Source organism: Notechis scutatus, chromosome Z (assembly GCF_049901735.1).
Source record: "Notechis scutatus isolate UNSWTSFEM ecotype Mainland chromosome Z, rNotScu1.2, whole genome shotgun sequence".
In the NCBI taxonomy this organism is placed as follows: Eukaryota; Metazoa; Chordata; class Lepidosauria; order Squamata; family Elapidae; genus Notechis; species Notechis scutatus.
Window position 1 is genome coordinate 30,904,080 of NC_142025.1, and position 21,487 is coordinate 30,925,566.

The 21,487-nt window shown below is 35.5% G+C and overlaps 1 protein-coding gene across 2 annotated transcripts in view; it reads right to left on the minus strand.

Annotated features, from left to right (window-relative positions):
* The window catches only part of PLEKHA8 (pleckstrin homology domain containing A8), a 63,369-nt gene that overhangs the window by 19,302 nt on the left and 22,580 nt on the right, over positions 1–21,487 (minus strand). The window contains exons 7-14 of one of the 2 annotated variants that reach the window (XM_026673586.2): positions 18,798–18,913; positions 17,679–17,820; positions 16,963–17,048; positions 13,883–13,941; positions 11,923–12,053; positions 10,626–10,696; positions 10,306–10,367; positions 8,224–9,512 (exon numbers count right to left, since the gene is read on the minus strand). In XM_026673586.2, the coding sequence (XP_026529371.1) occupies positions 9,315–9,512; positions 10,306–10,367; positions 10,626–10,696; positions 11,923–12,053; positions 13,883–13,941; positions 16,963–17,048; positions 17,679–17,820; positions 18,798–18,913 (865 nt within the window). In that variant the 3' untranslated portion in view covers positions 8,224–9,314. Of the gene's footprint in view, positions 1–8,223; positions 9,513–10,305; positions 10,368–10,625; positions 10,697–11,922; positions 12,054–13,882; positions 13,942–16,962; positions 17,049–17,678; positions 17,821–18,797; positions 18,914–21,487 lie in introns of those variants that run through there. The other variant, XM_087944903.1, reaches the window with a different exon arrangement.

The following is a 21,487-nucleotide window of genomic DNA, read 5'->3' on the forward strand; positions in this document are numbered from 1 at the left end:
CTGAAGGTGTTTAGTGGGTGAATTGGGTGCCCTGTTTTTCAATTCTGCCTTGGTAGAAAATAAAAAAGATTCCCTACTCTATAACAAGAGTACAGTTGAGAATGCTAAACACTAAGTAGCATACTTATCTTCAGTTGTAGAGCAGAAATATTAAAAGAGACGCATCTGCAGACCTGATATTTTTATTACGTTTACAGATATATTATGGGAATCTTGCTGGAGAATTTTGGAAGTGGGAAGTCAAGTTGGTTAGATTGAGAAATATAAAAATAGATAATCTCAGGCACTAATAGTTAAATGCAGAACTGAAACCCGTAATATGTTTGCAGACATTCAGCTGCCTTCAACAATGTATGAGTAAGGAGGACTTCCGGTTTGTCGGCTTCGCGAGCGGCAGGGATTCGCGAAGCTGCGCGATCCCTGCTGCGCTAGCGCTTTTGGGGCTCCGATCCGGATGGGTGCGAGCTAGGCTGCCCTGCAGGGGCAGCTGAAGGTAGGGGATCCGAGAGGGGTTTGGGGTGTTGCAGACCCCCTCCCGGCTGGCAGAACCCCTTTTCCCAAGACGGTGCAGCGGCGGTCCGTAATGGCCGCCACAAAGAAGCTGGCAGCCGGGTAAGAATGCGCAGGAGGAAGTGGAGAAAGTTATTGAAAGGAGAAAGTTTTTCTTGGTTCCTAGGACTCTAAGACATATTTAACAAAATTCCTGAAAAGTATGACTTTCTGAATGATACCTTCTAGAAGAGGAAAAAAGCGGCAGTTTGATGGTGCTGAAAGGAAAGCTTACCCTCTTTTCCTACGGAATAAATAAGTGAATATTAAGAAACCTATTTTTTTTTTAGGTGAAAACTGGCTTTAAGCGATGAGTGGGAAGAGAGAGGACTAAAAAAATATTTGTATGCTAAGACTTTGTTGGAGGAGATGCCTTAAGGATTTGAAGACTAAAATATATTGCAATAAGATTTTAAGAAACAGATTTGGACTTTCTTTTTCGCTGATTGATACTACTCCAGGAGGAGAAAGTGAGAACTCTGCCTTGGTTTGGACTGATTGATAACTTTGGGACTGTTTCATTTTTTCTTTGGAATATTCTGGTTGTTGTAAGAAGAAAGAAGGGAAAAGAAAAGAAAAGATTTATAATGGCTCTTTCTATTGAGGAACTGAGAAAAGATTATGAACAAGCAAAAAAAAATGGTAAAGCTGGTTTGAAAGAAGCCTTCCTTTTTAAAGAAATGGCGCTTATTAACTATCAACAAACATTACAACAGATGAAAACAGCAGAAGGAGAAGAAGGAGAGGAAGCCATTTTTAATAAATTTCAGAACTCGACCAAGAAAGAAGGAAGAGGGAAAGGAAGAGAAATAAAGGACTTAAGATTTAAAAAACACTTAAGAAAGGGAAAAATAAGGTGCAAAATCAATATAATGATAGTAAACAAAAGGGAAAAGGAATACGACAGAGAAGGGAAGCCAGTAAGGCAGAGGCTAGAAGAAGGGGGGGTAGAAAGGTTTGTTGGGAGAAGAAAGAAAGGGAAAAGGTGGAGAAAAGCTACAAAGTTTTGAAATTAAATGGGAAAAAAGGAATCTTTTTAGGGATAAAGGATAAAGTATAATTTTTTCAAAGAGATTTTGCAAGGTACATAAGATGATATTGTAGTATTGTATTAGAAATAGAAAACTTAAATGGTTTAAGAGTTGATAAGAGATTAAAATGTTGAAATGTTTAATAATGATTGGTTTTAAAATTTAATAATATGAGGGGAGGTTTAGAATATTGAGTTTTAATTAAAGAGTTTAATAAGATTATGGTATTGATGTTATTATAAAATTTCTATTATAGTATTTGTTTTTAATATTTAGATCTATTGTTTAACTATGTATTTAATTATTCTGGATGTAATGTACCAAGCAAAATCGGATTGGGTATTGGGCGTTATTTTAAAGGTTAATTTGATTAATTTAGTGGGGAGATAGAAAGGCATCATACTCTGATTAGTGATTTCAGGAGAAATTTCTTTTTTTTTATAAGGAACGAGACAAAGGGACAATAAAGAATGGACAAAAGATACAAATATAATGACTCAAATTAAGATGATTAATTAAGATAGAATTAAGAAGAGTGAAATATGTGGAGAAGTTAATATAGAAGACTTAGAATGGTAAATAAAATAAGTAATGATATGTAAGATGAGCATGAATATAATTGAAGTCCATGAAGAGAGAGATACCTGGATCCAAGTTACTTTCCAAAAAGATTTTTTTTATGTTTTGTGTGTTGTGTGTATATGTTTTTTTTTTTTTTGGGGGGGTGGAGAATTAATAAAACCTTGCAGAAATATAGAATGAGAATAATGGTAACTAAGTCAGAAAGAAATAGATGAAATAATAATAATAAAATTGAATAAGAGTAAAGAGAAATAAAGAGAAATTGGATAAGAGGTTTTTGTATGTTTATATGGAAATGGTTTAAAACAGAATTATAGTTTATCTGACTTGTTAAATTTATAATGGAAAAAGGTTTAAACATGTAATGGATAATGATGATTTGTGTGTTTTGAAAATTAATAAAACTTGTTTTTTTTAAAAAAAACAATGTATGAGTAAGATACATACAGATAAAATATTATTTGAGGACAGAGATTGTTTTTATCAATCACTTTCTGTTTCTAGAGGTCAGTGAAGGCTGCCCCATAGTGAAAATTATAAGGAATAACTGTCCTGCTATCAGCTGTATTTAGGGGGTGGAAATGGATTGGCTTTGTTTGTGGACAGACTGCATATTCAGTCAATAAAGACTGCCCTTACAGAAACAATTTATGTTATTTTCAAACAGTTTGGATAGAAAATATATATACAAATAATTTGTTGTCTCAAAATCTCTTTGCTACTGAACTATTTTCTAAGCAATGCTCATTCATGCCACCCAGTGGCACTTTTATGAATATTCTTTGTGGGAAAATATCTAGACTATTTTAATTACATAGAAATGTACACCTACTTACCAATTTAGTGTAACTATAGCATTAGGACATATTGCAATTCTAAACAGCCGAGAACTTTAGTAAATAAATAAATGAGTATGTTGATTAAAATAAAACAAAACAAAAGCCCCTTCAGGCATCACCAGTAGGAGGAAGATTGCACCACAATTTTACTCCGATTTTGTTGCCACAAAAAGCACATGCTTGCATAGGTAGTGGCCAGAAGAAAGTCCATGAATTATAATCTTTTTTGGGCCCTTGGGATAAATCAAATATTCTGCTATTGAATTATGCATCCCTGCCAAGCAGCTTCCCTATCTGAGCTGATGAAACTGGAAGTGGAACATACTTTCAAACCTGTAACCTTACAATAAAGGTAGCAGTATTAGTATCTTTGATTTTAATTTACTGGCCTGGATTACCTAGGAGGCTTAACATTATGTGATTAGCCTAAACTGCATGACACAATAGACTCCCTTTTTCTCAGTTGAATAGATGGACTGTAATCTGAAAGTGGGGAGAGAGGAGGAGAAGGAATTGATATTTTATTCTGAACAATGGCAAACATCCTTCCAGACCACATTATTTGGAACAATATGCATAAAAAATCTTGAATTTGTTCACATCTGGAGGATTTACTTTTGAAAAAACTGTCCCCTAAATTTTATTTTTATTTATTGATAATTTTATTTGGCACCTATCATGCTGAGGGCCTACCCCAGGTGGCTTAAAACAATAAGAAGAAACAAAGAGTGTTAACAAAACAGAAGTAAAATATTAGAAAAATAAAACAATGCAAAAGAAAGTGATGAGAATATGGGTAGGTGGGTGGAGAACAAATGGTGGGGGGAAGTGGAGTTTCCCTTCAGTCCAGCAGCTACTTCCAGCATGGAAATCCCCCATTTGGTTCCATAAATGAAATGGTCCAGAAGGAAATACAGCTTGGTCTATAGACAAAAGGAATGCTCTCCAGTTCTTTGGAATATTTTATCAATTAATCAATTAATTTTGCACATCTCTTTCCTAGCAATTTAGTAGAATACAGTGCAGAGAGGCATCATATGATTAATATGCTGATACCCAAGCATCCATTCCTCCTATGCTATAGCCAATGCAGTTCTTTCATATAAATCTAAGTTAATTACAATACATGGAATAAAAAATATTAAGAATGTGGGTAAAAGTCAACTCATTCTCATCTGATTGAACATTTAGAACCAATTATTGAGACCACTTCGTGCTTAAGCTTTCTTTTTCTGTTGCACATCATCTTCATTGTACATCCACTAGAAATTTGGAGAATTGCTATAATAATTGTGCAACTCTTTTTATTTGGAATAACACTTCATTCTTTCTATATTCATTCCTATTAACAGTATTCAGTATTAGTGAACCAAAGTTCTTTCAGTCCCACATTTTAACACTGCAAGTATCTCTGAGCTTATATCCTTATCCCGGGTGTTCTTATACTGGGGTCATTAGCCCCTGGGTGGTTGCAACCGAATTTGGAGGGAAGAATCCCTGTGAGATTGTGAGAAGTTGGAGCCTAGCCAGACTCTATGATGTTGAAATTCAGCCAGAATCCATAAAACTGGAGTCAAGCCAGATTTTGCTGCCACTCGACACTTGCAGTCTGGCTGTCCATTTTATTATCCTGCTGATTAGTTTGGTTGTTTGGAAGCAGCACCTGTCCAGTATACAGCTATTTTTCCAAGATCTCACAAGCTCATTGTTGACCATATTGTTCACTCATCCAGCCTACCTTTATCTTTTTTTTCCCCACTCAAAACATCTTTTTCTCTCAACTGGCAAAACTACTGTAAAGGAGCCCAGGCTGCTAGCAATCTACGCCATTAACTGCTCGTTAGCACCAACTTGGTATAATAGAATCTAAAATAATCCCTAACTCTTTCCATCTATGTTTAATGGTTAGACTTTGGGACATGGAGGAGAGAAACACGGCCAAGAGAATGGTCAGATTAGAAGATGGCAAAGGTCACATTTGGTGAGGCAAGAAGCTCAAGATCCTCCCAAGCTTCTTGCAAAGAAAAGGAGGGAGAAGGGAGGAATTGCTTTCAAGGTTCTTTCAATGTAGCCTTGCAAAAAGTAGAATTAACTCCTGATCTGGTTTGTCCCACAAGGCCAACATCTATCTTGCAGATCTTAAAGTACAATATTCCCCGGTGTCTCTTTACAGCCTAAGAAACCAAGAGTTCCCCCCCCGCCCATTGCTTTGTCCACTATCCAATAGTGTCTCTTACCTTATTGTTCCCTTAATGGTATCTCTTTGTCCAATTTCCCTAGGTCTTTCTCGTGTACCATTATACCATGCTTTGAGAGCCAAATCTACAATGGGTACTATCAAAGTAAGAATGAATTGTGGAAATTCTTATGTTTTAGACATGAATTCAATCTATATTACAAGACAATCCTATTTGTGTTCATTCAGAATTAAATCTATGTTCAGTAGAGTGGCACTTACAGGACTTCAATTCTAAAAGCAATTACGTCCCAAGTAAAGACTGAGGCTGGCCACTTTCAGCTTTTATATTGCCTACTACAGCAATAAAAGTTAGACTGCAGGAACAATGTGCAAATAATGTAAATTGATTCCAACAAATAACCCAGAATTTTAAACACACAGAATACTCCTAAAAACAGGTTTCACTTTAATGAAGCTAGAAGTTCTCCACCTGCTTTATAGCAGCTAAAAATCACCACTGGATTACAGGAAACTAGAGACAATAAGATCCAAAGTTTATTATTCAGGTAAATGAGATTGCATTCTATGTACCGTCATTTCTAATGAAGAGGAGAGATCATCTTTGGATTGCACTTCAAAGTCCAGTAACTAAAAGAAATATTGTCCATTTTCAAGGCATGGATTATGATAAAACAAAAGAAAGGAAAAAAATAAAACAAATATGTAGCATGGTAGAATACTAAGCATTACTTGTAATATTTTTTATGATGATCCTCTATTTGCTTTTTTTTTTACAGGAAAATTATCTATGATACACTGTTATCTTGAATCTGAAATAGGATCAGAATGTGGCAATTTTGCTTTCAGAGTATATTTTAAAAGGAATATTACAAATTATCAAAGTATGATACATTCAACTACTGAGTGTGAGGTGAAGAAATTCTAACAGTTTTCCTATATGTTGCTTGATAGAGGTTTAGAGTATGCAAATCATACAGGTCAACTGCAGTTCATGAAGTACTTTCCCAATTGCTTTCTCATATGTTACCCAAGTCCCAAACAATTTATAATAATAAGAGATATGAAACTTATGTATAGTGTATTTACATGAAAAAAGCTTCACTGTAAAATACAGACTATTTTTGCCTTGCTGCTCATTTCCCTGAGAATACACAATTAACAAAGAATTAACTGATTTAAACCAACCAGGGCTAACATTCATTTCATCCAAGTAAAGCAAATCACACCCATGTTTAGAGGTATTACAAATTCACTTATTTTTCTATACAAAACTCCTCTGCTATTTGGTGGAAAACTGTGTCTTACTTTTTCCAATTCTGAATAGTTTTTTTTTTCAGTAACAAAGGCATTTTTCATTGCAATCCAAATAATATACTATGTAACATATCAACTGGACATTACTGTCGCTTAATTTGGTTTGACAAAAGCATGATGTCTTAGAAATGGCAACATACCGTAATATAAAAAAATATAACTTCATATCATACATATCATTGTGGGAGTAAATGCCAACATTTCATATTCCCTGGAAAAACACGGTTTCTATCATAAATTACACAACCTTTCATCAAGTAAGAAAATCATCTAATTAAGAGAATGTGACAGTAAAAGAATGACTACGGTAAAAAAAAGAAAAAATGTATTATGCAAAACAACGGCAAAACACGATACAAAACTACAACTGCAGGCTGACCTTAGTCAACAAGTAAACATGTGCATAGCTTGCAACTCAAATTACATTCACTGTCATCACTACCAACCTGTCAAACAAGGCTGCCATGATGGGTAAGCTAACAAAAGAATTAAGCATGTAGAGGACAACATATTGCCTGATCAGGTTTATTATTATTATTAATTATTATTATTATTATTATTATTATTATTATTATTATTATTATTATTATTATTATTATTAATTCTGCACAAATATGCTCTGGTGTTGTCCTAAATGAGAAAGCCTCAAAAGTGTCCAGAAGCCATTCTAATAGAAGAGAGAGAACCCCCTCTGGTATGATGGCACTTATGCTGATGGATTTCTACAAACCAGTTTTGCTCCAAATTTGTAGATCTCCCATTAGTGGTGGTCTTACAGAAGAAGCAAATATGGGACAACTCTGGATGTGTGTTGAAAATCCGATGAATCCCCCCACCCCAAAAGTCTTATGTAAGACAATCCCTAAACTAATTTATTTTCATGCCCCAAAGTCTGAGGGCTGGGGGAAACAAGCTGGAAGGGGAATAAAGAAACCTATTTTCAGATACCTATTCTGGCCACTGAAAGTTAAGGACTTGACATTAGTCCTTTTTCTCCATCTTGAAGCTCCACCCAAGTTATATTATTAATTTCCTTACTTAGTTTGGTTGCAAGTAGTGACGTAAACAAAGTAACCAGTCAGTTCTTCTCTTTGGATTTCACTTGGTGAGAAAAAGAAAAGAAAATTAAAAGATATTCCCAAGCCTCAGCTTGAAATACTGCTAATCGTCTATATTACAAAAGTTGGAAAATAATTTCATTTTTTGTTTTGTTTTTCTCCTGAAACAAAAGTATTATTTTTGAAGGAATATTTATGAGCAGGAAATTTCTCCAAGTTAGAATATTAACAAAAGTATTTATAAAGTGCCTCAAAATTCAGTAATGTATATTCAATACAGAAAAATCTACTTCCTTTTTTCTTTTTTAATATGGCCTTATGACTTCAAAAAGAAACTATTTCTAAAAAAAGCATGGGCATATAAATGTGTGATGGAAAAAACATATTTCATGTACCAATTGCTCACAAAATAACATGATAAGACCATTGGCTAAGTGTTTCTATAATGAATTCCAAACTCATTGTTTGTATATTGAATATAAAAGCAAAATATAAATGCTTAAAAAAAGAGAAACAATACATAAAGTTTCTGGATTTCCTGAGTTATCCAATCATTGCATTTGATTAAGATGGCAAAATACAATTTTCTACAATCATTCTATTGACATAAATGCAGGCATGTATAAATGACAGCATTTGTGCTTAGTTAATTATAGAATGTTTCAAATTTTATAGACTAGCAATTTATTACCCAGGTAGATCATCAGGTAGCTATATCCAGATATCAACTTAGTTTTCTAATCCTAGAACTTCAAGTTTTCTTTGAAATTTCTAATTAATAGTTCCTAATAATTTAAAACCTAAAAAATACTCTAAAAATACTATACAGAATGTTAAAGGTTTCCCATTATTATGGACTATTTATCTCATTTTGTTCTAAATTTAGCCAGATCTGATAGTGCTAGACCAACCATAAAATGTAGGCTTTTAATATGAATAGTGTAGGAATAGCAATGATAAGGTTTTCAAAATTCTGCCCAATCCAGAGCATATCAGTTTGAGACACTTTTGCACTATATGATATTAGGTATATACTTCCAGTCCTAGAATCCAAGGGCATTTGGTTATTAGCACTAGAAAGGACTAAATCCAATTATGGCACAGAGCAGAATTAACCCTCTTTTTTCCTGGTATTTCTGGGCTATCATGAAACCACAACTCCAGGTCAGAAGAAATAAATTCTATTAAGAGTGTATCATACCTGTTAAGTAGAATAGAGTTGGTTCATTGCTATAGCTCCCTTAATAGATACAGCGAATAGTTTCAAAATTCAATGATGAACTTGGCAAAAGAAGGGAGAGCAAAGATGTAGTTGTGATATAAATCCTTTGCAAGACAGACTCTAATGTGAATTGGCTGAGTTTTACAGTTGCAGGTATATATCACTGTGTTGGAATAAATGCTTCAGCAAGTTTTAAATGTCCAACCAAATGGTACTAAACTCCTCAGACTGGAACCACTGCCATATTTAGCCTGTTATTCATTAAATAAACAATATATCTCTATTCTAAGGATCTTGCCATAAAGATAGGCGGAACCCAGCTAGATTATACAGCAACTTTGCATTTAAACACAAAACAAGTATTTTTTTTTAAAACTGTATATTAAAAAAAAGAAGCAGCATGGAATTCTTTCCCTGTATGGAAAAACAAACAAACAGATACAGCTTTCTGAGGAAAAGAGCAACATAGTACACTGATGGACAGAATCCCTGAATATTGAAAACAAAGTTGAGCTGAGGTCAGACCACTTCATCTGACTCTAGTCCATGTTCTTCATACAATGCATCCAAGATGTTGAGCTGCTTTTCCATGGCTGGTAGGTAAATATTAAGGTCCCGCTGAATTCCATGATAAAAAGCTTCTTCTTGATTTTCACATTCTGCAAGCGACAATGCAGCCACAAAGCCTGCATAGGTGGGAGATGCTCTTAGAGCTAGCTGAAAGGAAAAGGGGTAAAAAGAAAGTCAAGCACGGTGTGTTCTAATTTCTACTTCATCATTTGCATTGGATGATAATGATAAATAGAGGGATAAATTATTTTAGGTCTACATAACTAAGGTATTTAAGACTGGTATCAGCTCTACACAGAAATCAACCATCTGAAGCCCCCGGGCCATATGTACAGTAGACCCAAATGCTATTTAAAGTAACAGGTGGATGCAATTATTAAATACACAGGAAAGAGTGTGTATAAAGCAATCTATTACCCATCAAAGCTAAACAATTCTTTTGTAAGGAGAAAAGATTGAGGCTATCTCTTTCCTCCAACATTGCTTTCTTTCTTTTTAATGGATCCATTCAGTTTATTCTGACACATCATTATTTGGATCAAAGCTTCAAGCTCCAAAGCAGCATTCATCAATTTTGTCAATTTTAAGGTATGTGGGAATTGAAGTCCACACATCTTAAAGTTGGTAAGGTTGAGAAGCAACATCTCTGGCTCAAAGAAAAAAACACCATGGGATCCTCTAGAACTGAGGATGGGACAAGACACAGGCTTAGGTGTTCTTCCCATTAAATCTTGCGTTCAACATCAGACCTCTCAAATTAGGTTGACCTATATTTGGTGTAGTTAATAGTTTCCTGACTAGAACCAATATAGGAGAAAAAAGGACTACTGATGTGTTAACAGAAATATTTCCTGCTTGTCCAGTAGGGCAAAATCAAATATCTCAAAACAGTCATCATCTTCATCTTTACGCTTTGTTTGGGAAAGCAGTGAGGACTTACCGCAAAAACTCCTCGAACAACCCAGCCATGATACTGTCGTAATGTTTTGCTATAAGATTTGTCTGCAAAGAGAAAGGAAATCATTGCAAGATGCTGAATTCAGATCAGAAGTAGCCAAAAAGGAACAGGTTTCTTATTCATGCAAAATCTTTCTAACCATATTTTTTCTTACACAAAAAATAGGTTTCTTTTTCACTTTAAGCTTTAATTTTTATTTAGTATATGTAATCCAAATAAAGGCAATGACTGGAAAGATTTATTTGTTTTTCTTTCCTAAAGTTCTTGCATTTATAAAATTTCACAAAATATTCTGTACTTACTCAGTGCTGTTTGGATGTTTTTCTCTCCGTTCTTTAGTTCTGTCAAGAACTCCTTCAAAAATTTTAAACCTCTGTTTATGACAAACAAGATATATTACATCTCTGAAAACATTCCATTCATTTTACCAAGGAAGACAAAGACAGGAATAGCGAGGCCCTTTGCATCTCTGTGATTTAGTTTTGAAAGCTTTTTGTTTGAAAGCTTTTTGTATAACAATGGGAAGCTGCCCAACATAACTCTCAGCTTTGTGAATCCATATCTACGAATTCTGTATATATCTATTACTGCTATTTCTGAAAATAAGAACTGATTTTTAAATTACAAATATTTAAAATCAAATATAATCTCAAACAAATGAAAACACACCTTTCTGGAAACAAATCCTAAAGAAATTTTTTTTTATTCCAATTGCATGAATCAGTTCTTGTAAAAGCAAGGACATTTTTCCAGCTATTTCCAGGATGTAAGAAAACCATGACAAGTTATTAGGGAGCAGTGACAATTTTTGTTTTTGTTTTAATTCATCACATTAAGTTGGCTGAAGATGTTTTCTTATTTTTATTATGTTTCTGAAAATATCTTGAATATCAACAACAGAGCAAAGCACTTCCTAGATTGCAGGCATTGATTTTGAAAATGTTAAGCATAAAGGCCACTATTATGGTGAAAAGTTGCTAACAAGTCCAATATGCATATTCATTGTCTATATATTGTTTCATGTACGTTGTTATCAAATAGCAATAAAAACCCATTTGACAACTCGTACATTTAATAAGGTAAGGCTAAACACATTGTCCTATAGAATTTCTTCACAATTCTGCTCACAAGTGCAGTTGCATTGAAACTTTACAAATCAAATCATCCTCTTGAATATTTTGATATAGCAGTGAGAAATAAAGATATAAAATATGAGAGGACATCAAGGCTTACGTTTATAACTTGATCTGAAAATTTGTAATCTGCTTTTAATTAGAAAATGACTATCTCAGAAAGCTGAGATTTCATAGCTGCTCGCCATTTCTCCTCTGTAATATGGAGAATGTTTTTCTAAACTTGTAACATTCCCAGTAACTGGCTAGTCTGTAATCTGCACCCAAAGACTGATCATGATGCACAAGTCCATATATTTTTAGTGTTTTTAAATACAAATGATAACTTGGGTTTACATGTTTTGCATGTATTGTGACAGAAATGCAATTGCTTTCTTAAAAAGTAAACATTATTTACAGATTTTAGAGCAAAGGCAAGTCCCTTCTACTGAGTCATCTCAAATTACCCTCAGAACAGAACACTGACCTTTTTAGCCAGAGGAGGGCCTGTGTAGCAGAGTGTCGAATTTGCGCCACTTCAGTGCTCAAATCATGAAGGACAATTTTTTGAAGGGTACAGAAATCCTCTTTGTTGGTTATATATTTCTGATTTATTTTCTAAAAGGATGTCAAACATACATTTCAGACTTTTTAGCAATCAAAGAAAAACGCTTAAAGATATAAACCTGCTGGTAATAATATAATGGTAGGATTGAGAGTCATAGTATTTGGACCTAAAGTAGGCAAAGGTGCATTGAATTAAGTGTGAAAACAGACACTGGTGTTGTGCCATGTAAAATAGGAAGAAATTTTGCCAAGTTCCAGTCCAAATACTGCATGCCTCTAGAGCAATGATGACGAAACTAGTCTTTAAAACTCTAAATATATAATTCTGCTGGTGGTTTTTTCCAAGAGTGGTTTTTCTCCTTCTCTGAAAAGCCTTAGGCTATTTCTGCATCTAGTTTTCTTTGAAAAAAGCTGAGTAACAATGAGACGATTAGAAATTAAGTCCTAAAAAGAGAGAAAGAGATAACAGAATATACTGTATTTCAACCTAAAGGAAAGGTAAGAGAACATCTTTCTGCAGGTAACAATTTTCTTTGCAACTCTCCATTTTTGGACTTTGAAAACTTTTAGAATTAACTATCCAGCTTTCCATTCAGATATAACATTTAGGCAGCATTTTCTCTGGAACAACGGCAAATGGATTTTCATTGGCATGAACACCATTTTTATCAAGGTTTCCATAGCTTTTTAGAAACTAAGGTGCTAGTATCATCACTTGTTCCCTATCCTATAGCATCTGAATTTCTTTTCTTTTCTAACTTTTGTTGCCACAAAAAGTTAATGTGCATGGAAAAGAACTGGGGTAGGACTAGACTGGGGGGGGGGGTCAAACTCGATTTCATTGCAGGCTGCATCAGGTTTGTGTTTGACCTCGGAGGCTGGATAATTGTGACCAGGGTGGGCTTCTCGATGTCACTCATGTTGGGGACGCCTGGTGGCCCAAGTACTCTGCCAGTGAAAACGGAGCTCGGGAAGGCCGCACATGGCCCTCCTGAGCTCTGTTTTCACTGGCAGAGGGTTGCAGGAGGTCATCACAGCCAAAAATGGAGCTCGGAAGGGCACTGGCAGAGGCACCACAGGCCAGTCCTTCACTGTTTCCAGAGTGGCCCCATGGGCCATATCTACGCAACCCACGGGCTGGATCTGGGCCATAGGTCTTGAGTTTGACACCCCTGGACTAGACCATCTGCTGTCTTGATTTGGGTTCTCCCCCACTAGCCAGCTGAAACAAACAGTTTTACAGACCTCCTATGACAGTGTGAGAAAGCTATTTTGCCACAGAGTGGCAAAGACAGCAGCCCAGAAAGTAAACATAGATGGGCCCTGTGAGGTGATACAACAGCTCTCTTTAATATAGCTCTCTTTAAGTACATGAAGACACAATTGAATAGAAGAGAAAAAAAAATAAAAATGAAACATGGGAGAATAAGCTGAAGTTACAGAAAGGCAAATGCCGGTGAAAATTACAAAATCCTGCCTAATTCTAAGAATAGTTTGACCTCTGAACAACACCTGGGAGGTGGTAGGTTCTTATATAGAGATATATATTGACATACTGTATCTTGGCCAGGCTTTCGTTGTTTTGAACTTGAATACATGATAGTCTAAATCAGGGGTAGTCAACCTTTTTATACCTACTGCCCACTTTTGTATCTCTGTTAGTAGTAAAATTTTCTCTAACCGTCCACCGGTTCCACAGTAATGGTGATTTTATAAAGCAGGGGACAAAACCCCTACCGCCCACCATGAAAGCTGGAATGCCCACTGGTGGGCGGTAGGGACCAGGTTAACTACCACTGGTCTAAATGGTTCCTTTCAGTTCTACAATGCTATGAAAGTTATATATTAATGGCCACTGAATGTTAAACTGAATCTATTACCTTTATATTTCCTTCAAAATCCATTTTAACAGGGGCAAAGACTGTGGGTCCAAGTTTGTCTAGAAAAAAAGAAAACATTGTCTTTTTCAAGTTTGGTTCCCTCAAGGCCCTCTTTAACTGGCATCTACAAAATTCTGATTTAGCACAAAAGAGCAGGAAGGATGTCACCCTTGGGCTATATCTGATATTATACGGGGAGAATTCTGCCTGTGTATCAGAATTTCTCTTCTCTCTCTTACTCTATGGAAACAGTGGAGGAAGAATTATTTTTGCTATCAGATTATTGTCTCCTCATGAGCAGCCTAGAGGTGAAGATACTTGCCTCCCACTTGGAAGGCTGAGAGTTCAGTCCTAAGCAGAAACAGATGTTTTTCTATCAGGGTACAAAGAGAAAATGTCTGCTGCAAACTCTGTGTAGGCGTCAGGAAGGCATCCAGCCAGTAAACACTCAACTTCATTCAGTCACCCCAACTCCAGCCCAATAAAAGAGATTAGAGGATTGTAAAAAAAAAAAAAATTCTCCCCAAACAGAAAGAGATTGTGGAATATATCTCAATTTTCTGTTAACATAAATTTGGCATGCTTCTTCTTCCAAATGCCTACATGACATCATTGTTCTTAATTCATTTCTCTCATTCTTTTAAAGAACAGTCCAAAATTATAATTATTAAAAAAAAATTCCTTTCACCCCAAATGTTGCTAAAGCTGCAAACTATTTTCAAACAATCTGTGTTGGATGCAAAGTGTTGGTCCCAGGTTGAGACATAATTTTTGAGAAAAGTATAGCTAGCCTTCACTTAATGACAATAATTGGAACAGAAATTTAAATAATAAAATGCAACATCACACGATCACGTCCTTAGTGATGTATTCTAGTACTTCTGGTTGCTGTTAAGCATGATGTCATGTGATCACCATTTGTGACTTCCTCCTGGCTTCCCCACTGAGTTTGTTTGTCAGAAACTGGTAAAGAAGATTGCAAATGGTAGTCTTAGGATGGAAAGATGTCTTAGTTGCAAGCTGGGTGCCAAGGGTCCACTCCACAGATTATACAGTAAATCTGCTGAGATGCTGCAACCACTGTAACTGTGAAAAATGGTTGTAAATTCCATTCACTCAGTACCATCATAAGTTTAAGTAGTTACTGAACAGGATGCCATTAAGTGGGGGCCATCTGCAATGATAGCTTGAATTAGCTTATAATCTTTACAAGATATTTTTAAATCTTTCGTAATAAACATCTGGAACATCTCATTAGCCTTCCTTCCCCACCTAAAGGGATACATCCTCATAAGAGCATTTAACATGTTCAGGCTTTGCAGACTTCCTAGAGCAATGGCTTTAGAAATTTCATGGCCACAACACACATTTAGAACTATTTTGGGAGGTCAGCTCAAGCCTGATGAACACCTCTTTGTAAAATTGGTACATATACAGGTAGTCCTCATTTGATGACCGATTACTTAGCAACTGTTCAAAGTTAGGATGGACCCCCTAAAACTACATGACTTAGTACTGTAGTTCCAATGGTTGCATTCTCTGACCACCAGAGTCACATGACTTCATTTCACATGCTGGACAATCCGCTCACCTTTTTGACTGGACAGTGTTTTGAGGTCATGTGACTGTAATTTATGATGGCCATTTTGCCCATTTCTGGCCTTTCCAGGTCATTTCCAGCTGAAAATGCCTATAGGAATGTTGATTTACTTATTATCACTACATTACTTAACCCCCATCGTGTTCATTTAACAACTGCCACAAAAAAGGTAATAAAACCAGGCCCAGTCACCTGGGTTCTTCAATTTATAATCCATGTCTTACAACAGAAACCCCAGTCTCCATTAAGGCCATAAGTTGGGGACTATCTGAAAAACTCAAGCTAAATTGGTTACATATGCAATGGAGATGCATAAGAGATTGAACCTGAACAAAATGAGCTAAATATTTAGCAGCTTCTAAATTACACTCTGAAATAATGTTATTTTGATTAGGGAGATGTGTGGTATATAAATTTAATGAATAAAAACTAAATGAATGAATGCATGAATGAACTGTTGAAATCAGTCTTTCAGACTAATCAAGATCATGCTGCTATATAGATCTTGATCTGTTTCATGCTTAGAAAGAAGACAACATCCAAAGGCAACACTATGGAAATCAATGGAGTTCCATGAAAATATAGCAAGAGCCAGACAAAAAAATAAACAATGAAACATTTATAAAGAGGTCTGTAAGTCTATTTAGAAGTAAGTTTCATTGATTATTGGTTGGTACCAAGGAAACAAATAAAAAGCTTTCCCTACTGAAGTTTATCCAAGTAGATCCGCACTCTACAGTGAAGTTTTATTTGAGGCTTATTTCAGACATATTGAATGTCTCAACTTACACATTGCAAGCTAATTTGATTTAGACACTGGGCTAGAAAATAACAGGTTGTGAGTTCTAAACCCATTTTGGCATGAAAGCCAGATGGGTGACTTTGGACCAGTCACTCTCTCTTAGTGCAGCTCACTTCAAAAGGTTGTTGTGGGAAAGTCAGGAGAAGGAAGGAATATTAGGTCTGTTCGCTGGCTTAAATTATTAAAAAAAACACAGAATAAAAATAAATTAAAATTAAATTAAAATACATGCCAAGAGATCCTTCAAGAAAAAATTCTGCAGGAAAAATATTATTGTAATTAAAGCTTTTTATAAAGTTATATAAAGTTATTATTTTTAAAAAGGAAAAAGATATGTTGCAACTGCCTCAAAAAAAATCTGCCTAAAACCTGTAATCAAGTTTATTTTATCTTCCTGCCACCAATAACGGTTAACAACTATGGTTATTATGGGTTATTGCCACTAATAGTCCATAACAACTTCTTAGATCATTCTCTATCTTCCTAACTATCATAAAAAAGAAAGACTTACTTTACTGAATTATTTTGGAAAAGTCTAAGGCAAATACTGAGGATAACTAAGGATAACCTATTTACAATCTACAGAATCTATTCTATGACCCAGCATGGAATACCCAAAGCAGCCAACAGCATCCATATACAATAAATGTTATGGAGAAAACCAGCAATCATACCTACCCAAGACTGGAACTATTTCATAACAGGAATTCAGAAATTCTTCTGTTGGTATTCCCCCATCGTCAAAAAGCTTGATATCATTAAATCTTTGGAAAAGAATGCAAACAAAACATTAAAAACCCAATCCTGCGATAATAATAAAAAATAACTCCACCCTGAATCCTATTTCAAAATCTTCTACAGGTAGTCTTTGATTTACAAATGTAAACTATGATTGGTTACAGTTGTGCAATGGCTGTAGGCTGAGGCATTTATGCAATTTTATGGTCTTTTTCAAGCCAGTATTAAACAAATACTGCAATCATTAAATGAACCAGCATTTTCTCATCCACCCCACCCCACCCCCCAAAAAATCCCACACAAAAATACTACAAATTACGGTCTTATAAAGGTGGTGTGCCACAATTGGTCAAAGAGCTGCCCTGCCCAATATGCAGTTCACATGACCACAGAAGGGAGGTGGTGTGACCATTTGTGATGATTGGGGGGGGGGGGCTGCTTTGTTTCTGTCATAACTCTGAATGATGATAAAATAACTGGATAAGAGTCAAGGACTACCTGTAGTTTATAATATTTATAAATGTTTACTAGTTTTTCTTCTGTTATAAACCATATTAGGTAAGCATGCAGATGATAAATTCTGTGGAGAGTTATACTGCTTTGGATCAAATTCCATTAAGATTTTGGGAGGATGCTCCATCCAGGTGGCATACTACCTATATTTCATAGCACTGAAGAAAGTAGGAAGATCTGTGTCTGCTGATCTGTTTACAGGTTCTTCTAAAGGCTCTAAAGGTTTGTCATCTTGAATGTTCCCTTGTGGTAGCAGCTTGTTTTCTCCATCTTTACTGGGGCTACCTTAGATTTAAAGAAACAAAAATCTTTAAATGGTGTGGAGGCTAATTGTGGAAAATTAATATAATTAATAATTAATATTAGAAAGACCAGAATGGATGTGTATGTGCAGTATCCAGGTGGCAAAGCTGTAGATGCATTATAATTTAGTTAGCAAATCCATAAATATTTTCCAAACAATAGGAAAATAAACAACAAATCAAATTTCAGCAGACTCTAAATCCTTATTACTCTAATTCAGGGGTGTCAAACCCTGGAGCCATATCCAGTCCAGCCCATAGGGTGCTTAGATTTGGCCCGTGGGCCCGCCCTGGAAACAGTGAAGGACCAGCCCGTGGCGTCTCTGGCAGTGAAAAAGGAGCTTGGGAGGGTTGTGTGCTTCCCTCCCGGGCTCTGTTTTGGGCTGCGATGGCCCCCTGCAACCCTCTGCCGGCAAAAATGGAACTCGAGGCTGCACACGTCACAGCCCAAAACAAAGCCTTGGTGAATGACATCCAGCTGGCCATGCCCCGCCCCCCCAAGATCAAACACAATCCTGACGAGGCCCTCAATGAAATTGAGTTTGACACCTCTGCTCTAATTCAATTCTCTAGTACCTCTCTGTCTTGAAGACAAACCCTTAATATTACAACAGGAGAATGTCAAATTCCTCACAACCCTTTATTCAAATGTTTGGGTATTATAGAGAAAGGGGACACATGTCTTCACAAACACATATCCGCTCACTCATCTTTCTTTCTATGTCTTCATTCTTCTGTCTTTCTTCCCTCCTTTTCCCTTTCAGATATGGGTCTTTCATGATCTGAAACTAGCAGGACAGACACAAAATGAAAAGCACATTGCAAATGATATTGTGTTCTAATTGGTCCTCTTCAAGCTCACAATTGTGTATTCTGTACCAACTCAGGATTTTGTTATGGGTAGATATGAAATAATTTCTCCACAGATTCTCCGGAGAACAAATAAGGCTCTTTTCTTACCTTTCCTTTCGCTTCTCTTTAGGGGTACAGGGGATGATTTTTCAATAAAAGTTTTTTCATGAAGGGTAGTATTTTTATAAATAGACCCATTTTCATATTGCTTTAGTTCCATCTTCCTGGGAAGAAAGAAATTAAAAAAGGGAAAGCCAAATTAATGCTAAATATTAATGCTTGTCTTACATAATGTTCTCATCTCTCTTTCCATTTTTATGTGTTATACTACATTTTTTAAGAGTTTACTTTTCTGATCCAGTAGCTGCAGTTACATCTTTAGAAAGTAAAACTCTCACTATTGACTGTCCAGTTGGACTTTTTCATGCTAATAAATGAAGAATGATATTTATTTTTAAAACATAAATGCAGCATTGGCATCAGAAGCAGGTGGTTCTGGGAGGCGGAGCTGGTGTCTAGATGATAAGGCATTCAATCTTGGAGGTCTGAGATCGCTGCCGATATCTTTGCTCCTGGACGGTCCAATCGAATCTAAACCGTCCCGAAGAGATGGTGAATGTAAAGAGTGCATCCTTTCGATCCAAGGGATACCGCAAAGTCCCTGGTAGTTCCAGAAGAAGCTCTTTTTGCCAGCGGTAAAGAGGCAGCCATTAAAGCTGCTGAAGTTGGGACAGCTCCGAAACGAAAGAGAACGGAAAGAGAAAGTGTGCCGGTTTGGTGAGAATTTTTTCTTTACTTTAAGATTTGAAAGGACACCCTAAGGAAAAGAAAGAATCTGTAAAAGTTTTCACAGAAGTGACTAAGCGACAATTTTAAACAGGAAGTCAAAGTAATTTTTCCCAACTCATTGCTGGATTTTCTACACATGATTTTATATTTTGAAACTGGACTGGTTTTTTTTCTTCTTCCACCTATTCTTTCTCTTCTTTTTGACTTTATAATATTCTAGGCTAGAGACTCCCTTTTAGTCATCTTTTTAAATATCTTTTCCCCTTTTTAATTAAGTTTTATTATATCTTGTTTGGAAAAGGAGGGGGAAAGTGAAAGCAGAAGAAACTTTGTAACACTGCCAACTATAGGCTTGCAAATATTCTATCTCTTTTTCTTCCTGACCAGACAAAGCCAAGAAAGAACTGAGCCTTCTTTTCAAGGACATTGCCTGTTTGATAAGATAGAGGGAAGAGCATGGGAGAGTATTATTGCAGGTGCTCTTCTGGTTTTCTATCAATAACTGGAGTCTGGTGTTGAAGTTTATAGAAAAAAAAGGTGATAAGACTCTGGAGAAGAGAGTTATAAATTTTAACAAAAGCCTTGGATAACCAAACAAGGTGCAGTGTGCTCCTTTTATTTTTTTTAAGCTGGGCTATTTCTTACTTTAACAAACCCCCTCCTTACTAGCTTACTTTTTATAATAGCTATTTGGATTCTTGGCCTTTTGGAACTTGTTTTTGTCTTTCTTTTTGTCTTTTGAAGTCTAATTTTTATGTTTGCATTTTATTTTAAAGGAAAAGCTTTAGTATTAATGATTTCTTTCCTTTCCCCGCCCTCTTTTTAAGGGAGTAGTCTCTTTTCTTTTTTCTCTCTCCCTTCCTTGTATTTTTTTTCTATTTACCTTCCATATTGGTTTTTTTTTATTTTTGTGGCTTTCTTTTTTTTTTCTTATGCATCCTTTTATATCTGAGACTTTTTAATTGGATTAAGGTGTTGAAGAACCTGAAGAACTTTTCTTTTCTTTTTTCTTTTTTACTTTTCCGCCTTTTTCAGGAGTTAACAATTTTTCCTTTTTTGTGTGTGTTTATGGTCTTTTCTTCCATTTTTGAGTTTTACTGATATCTAACCAGTCGATTGGATTAAGATATACAAGAACCTGAATAAATTATTATTATTATTATTATTATTATTATTATTATTATTATTATTATTATTATTATTATTATTACTACTACTACTACTACTACTATTTGGTTTCTTTTTTCCTACTATTTTTACTTGGAATTACAATTGGTTATTTCACAAGTGGATTAAGGTCTAGAAGAACCTGAAGATTTTGAATTGTCCGAAATAAGTAGGAAACTAACAGTCCCTGGTTCCTCAACTTCTACTTCTTCCTCTTCACCATCTGGAGGACAATGTTCAATACAGACGATGTTACAGCAAGAAAAAGAACAGGAAAAAGTGACCCTGCAGATGATTAAGCAAGGAATTCAAAATATTCAAATAAGAACAGAGAATATTGAAAAGAGAACAGAGAACATTGAACAAAGAACAGGAAAAACTGATGAAAAGGTGTTGAACATTCAACAAATGATGATGAAGTATGATGAGAGATTCCAAAAAATTGAAGAAAAAGATAAACAAAGAGATAAGAAGATTGGAGATATTGATAGCAGATTAACTGTGGTTGAACAAGATAAAAGTGGGATGTTGAGATGGGAGATGGACAGATCAGAATTTTATCTCAGATTCCAAAACATAGAGGAAGAAAAGGGACAAAACCTAGCTGAGACAATGATAGAAATTTTGGCTTGAAGCTTTGGAAATAACTCAAGAGAAGATGATGGATGGAATAGATGAGGTTTATCGAGTCTTCACAAGATATGCAATGAGAAATAGCTTACCAAGAGAAGTTCACATCAGATTTACAAAGAAAGCCATTAAAACGCAAATACTGCAAGTGGCAAGAGAGAAAACATTGAAATATAAAGACAAGGAGATTGAGGTCCTGAAACAAGTACCCA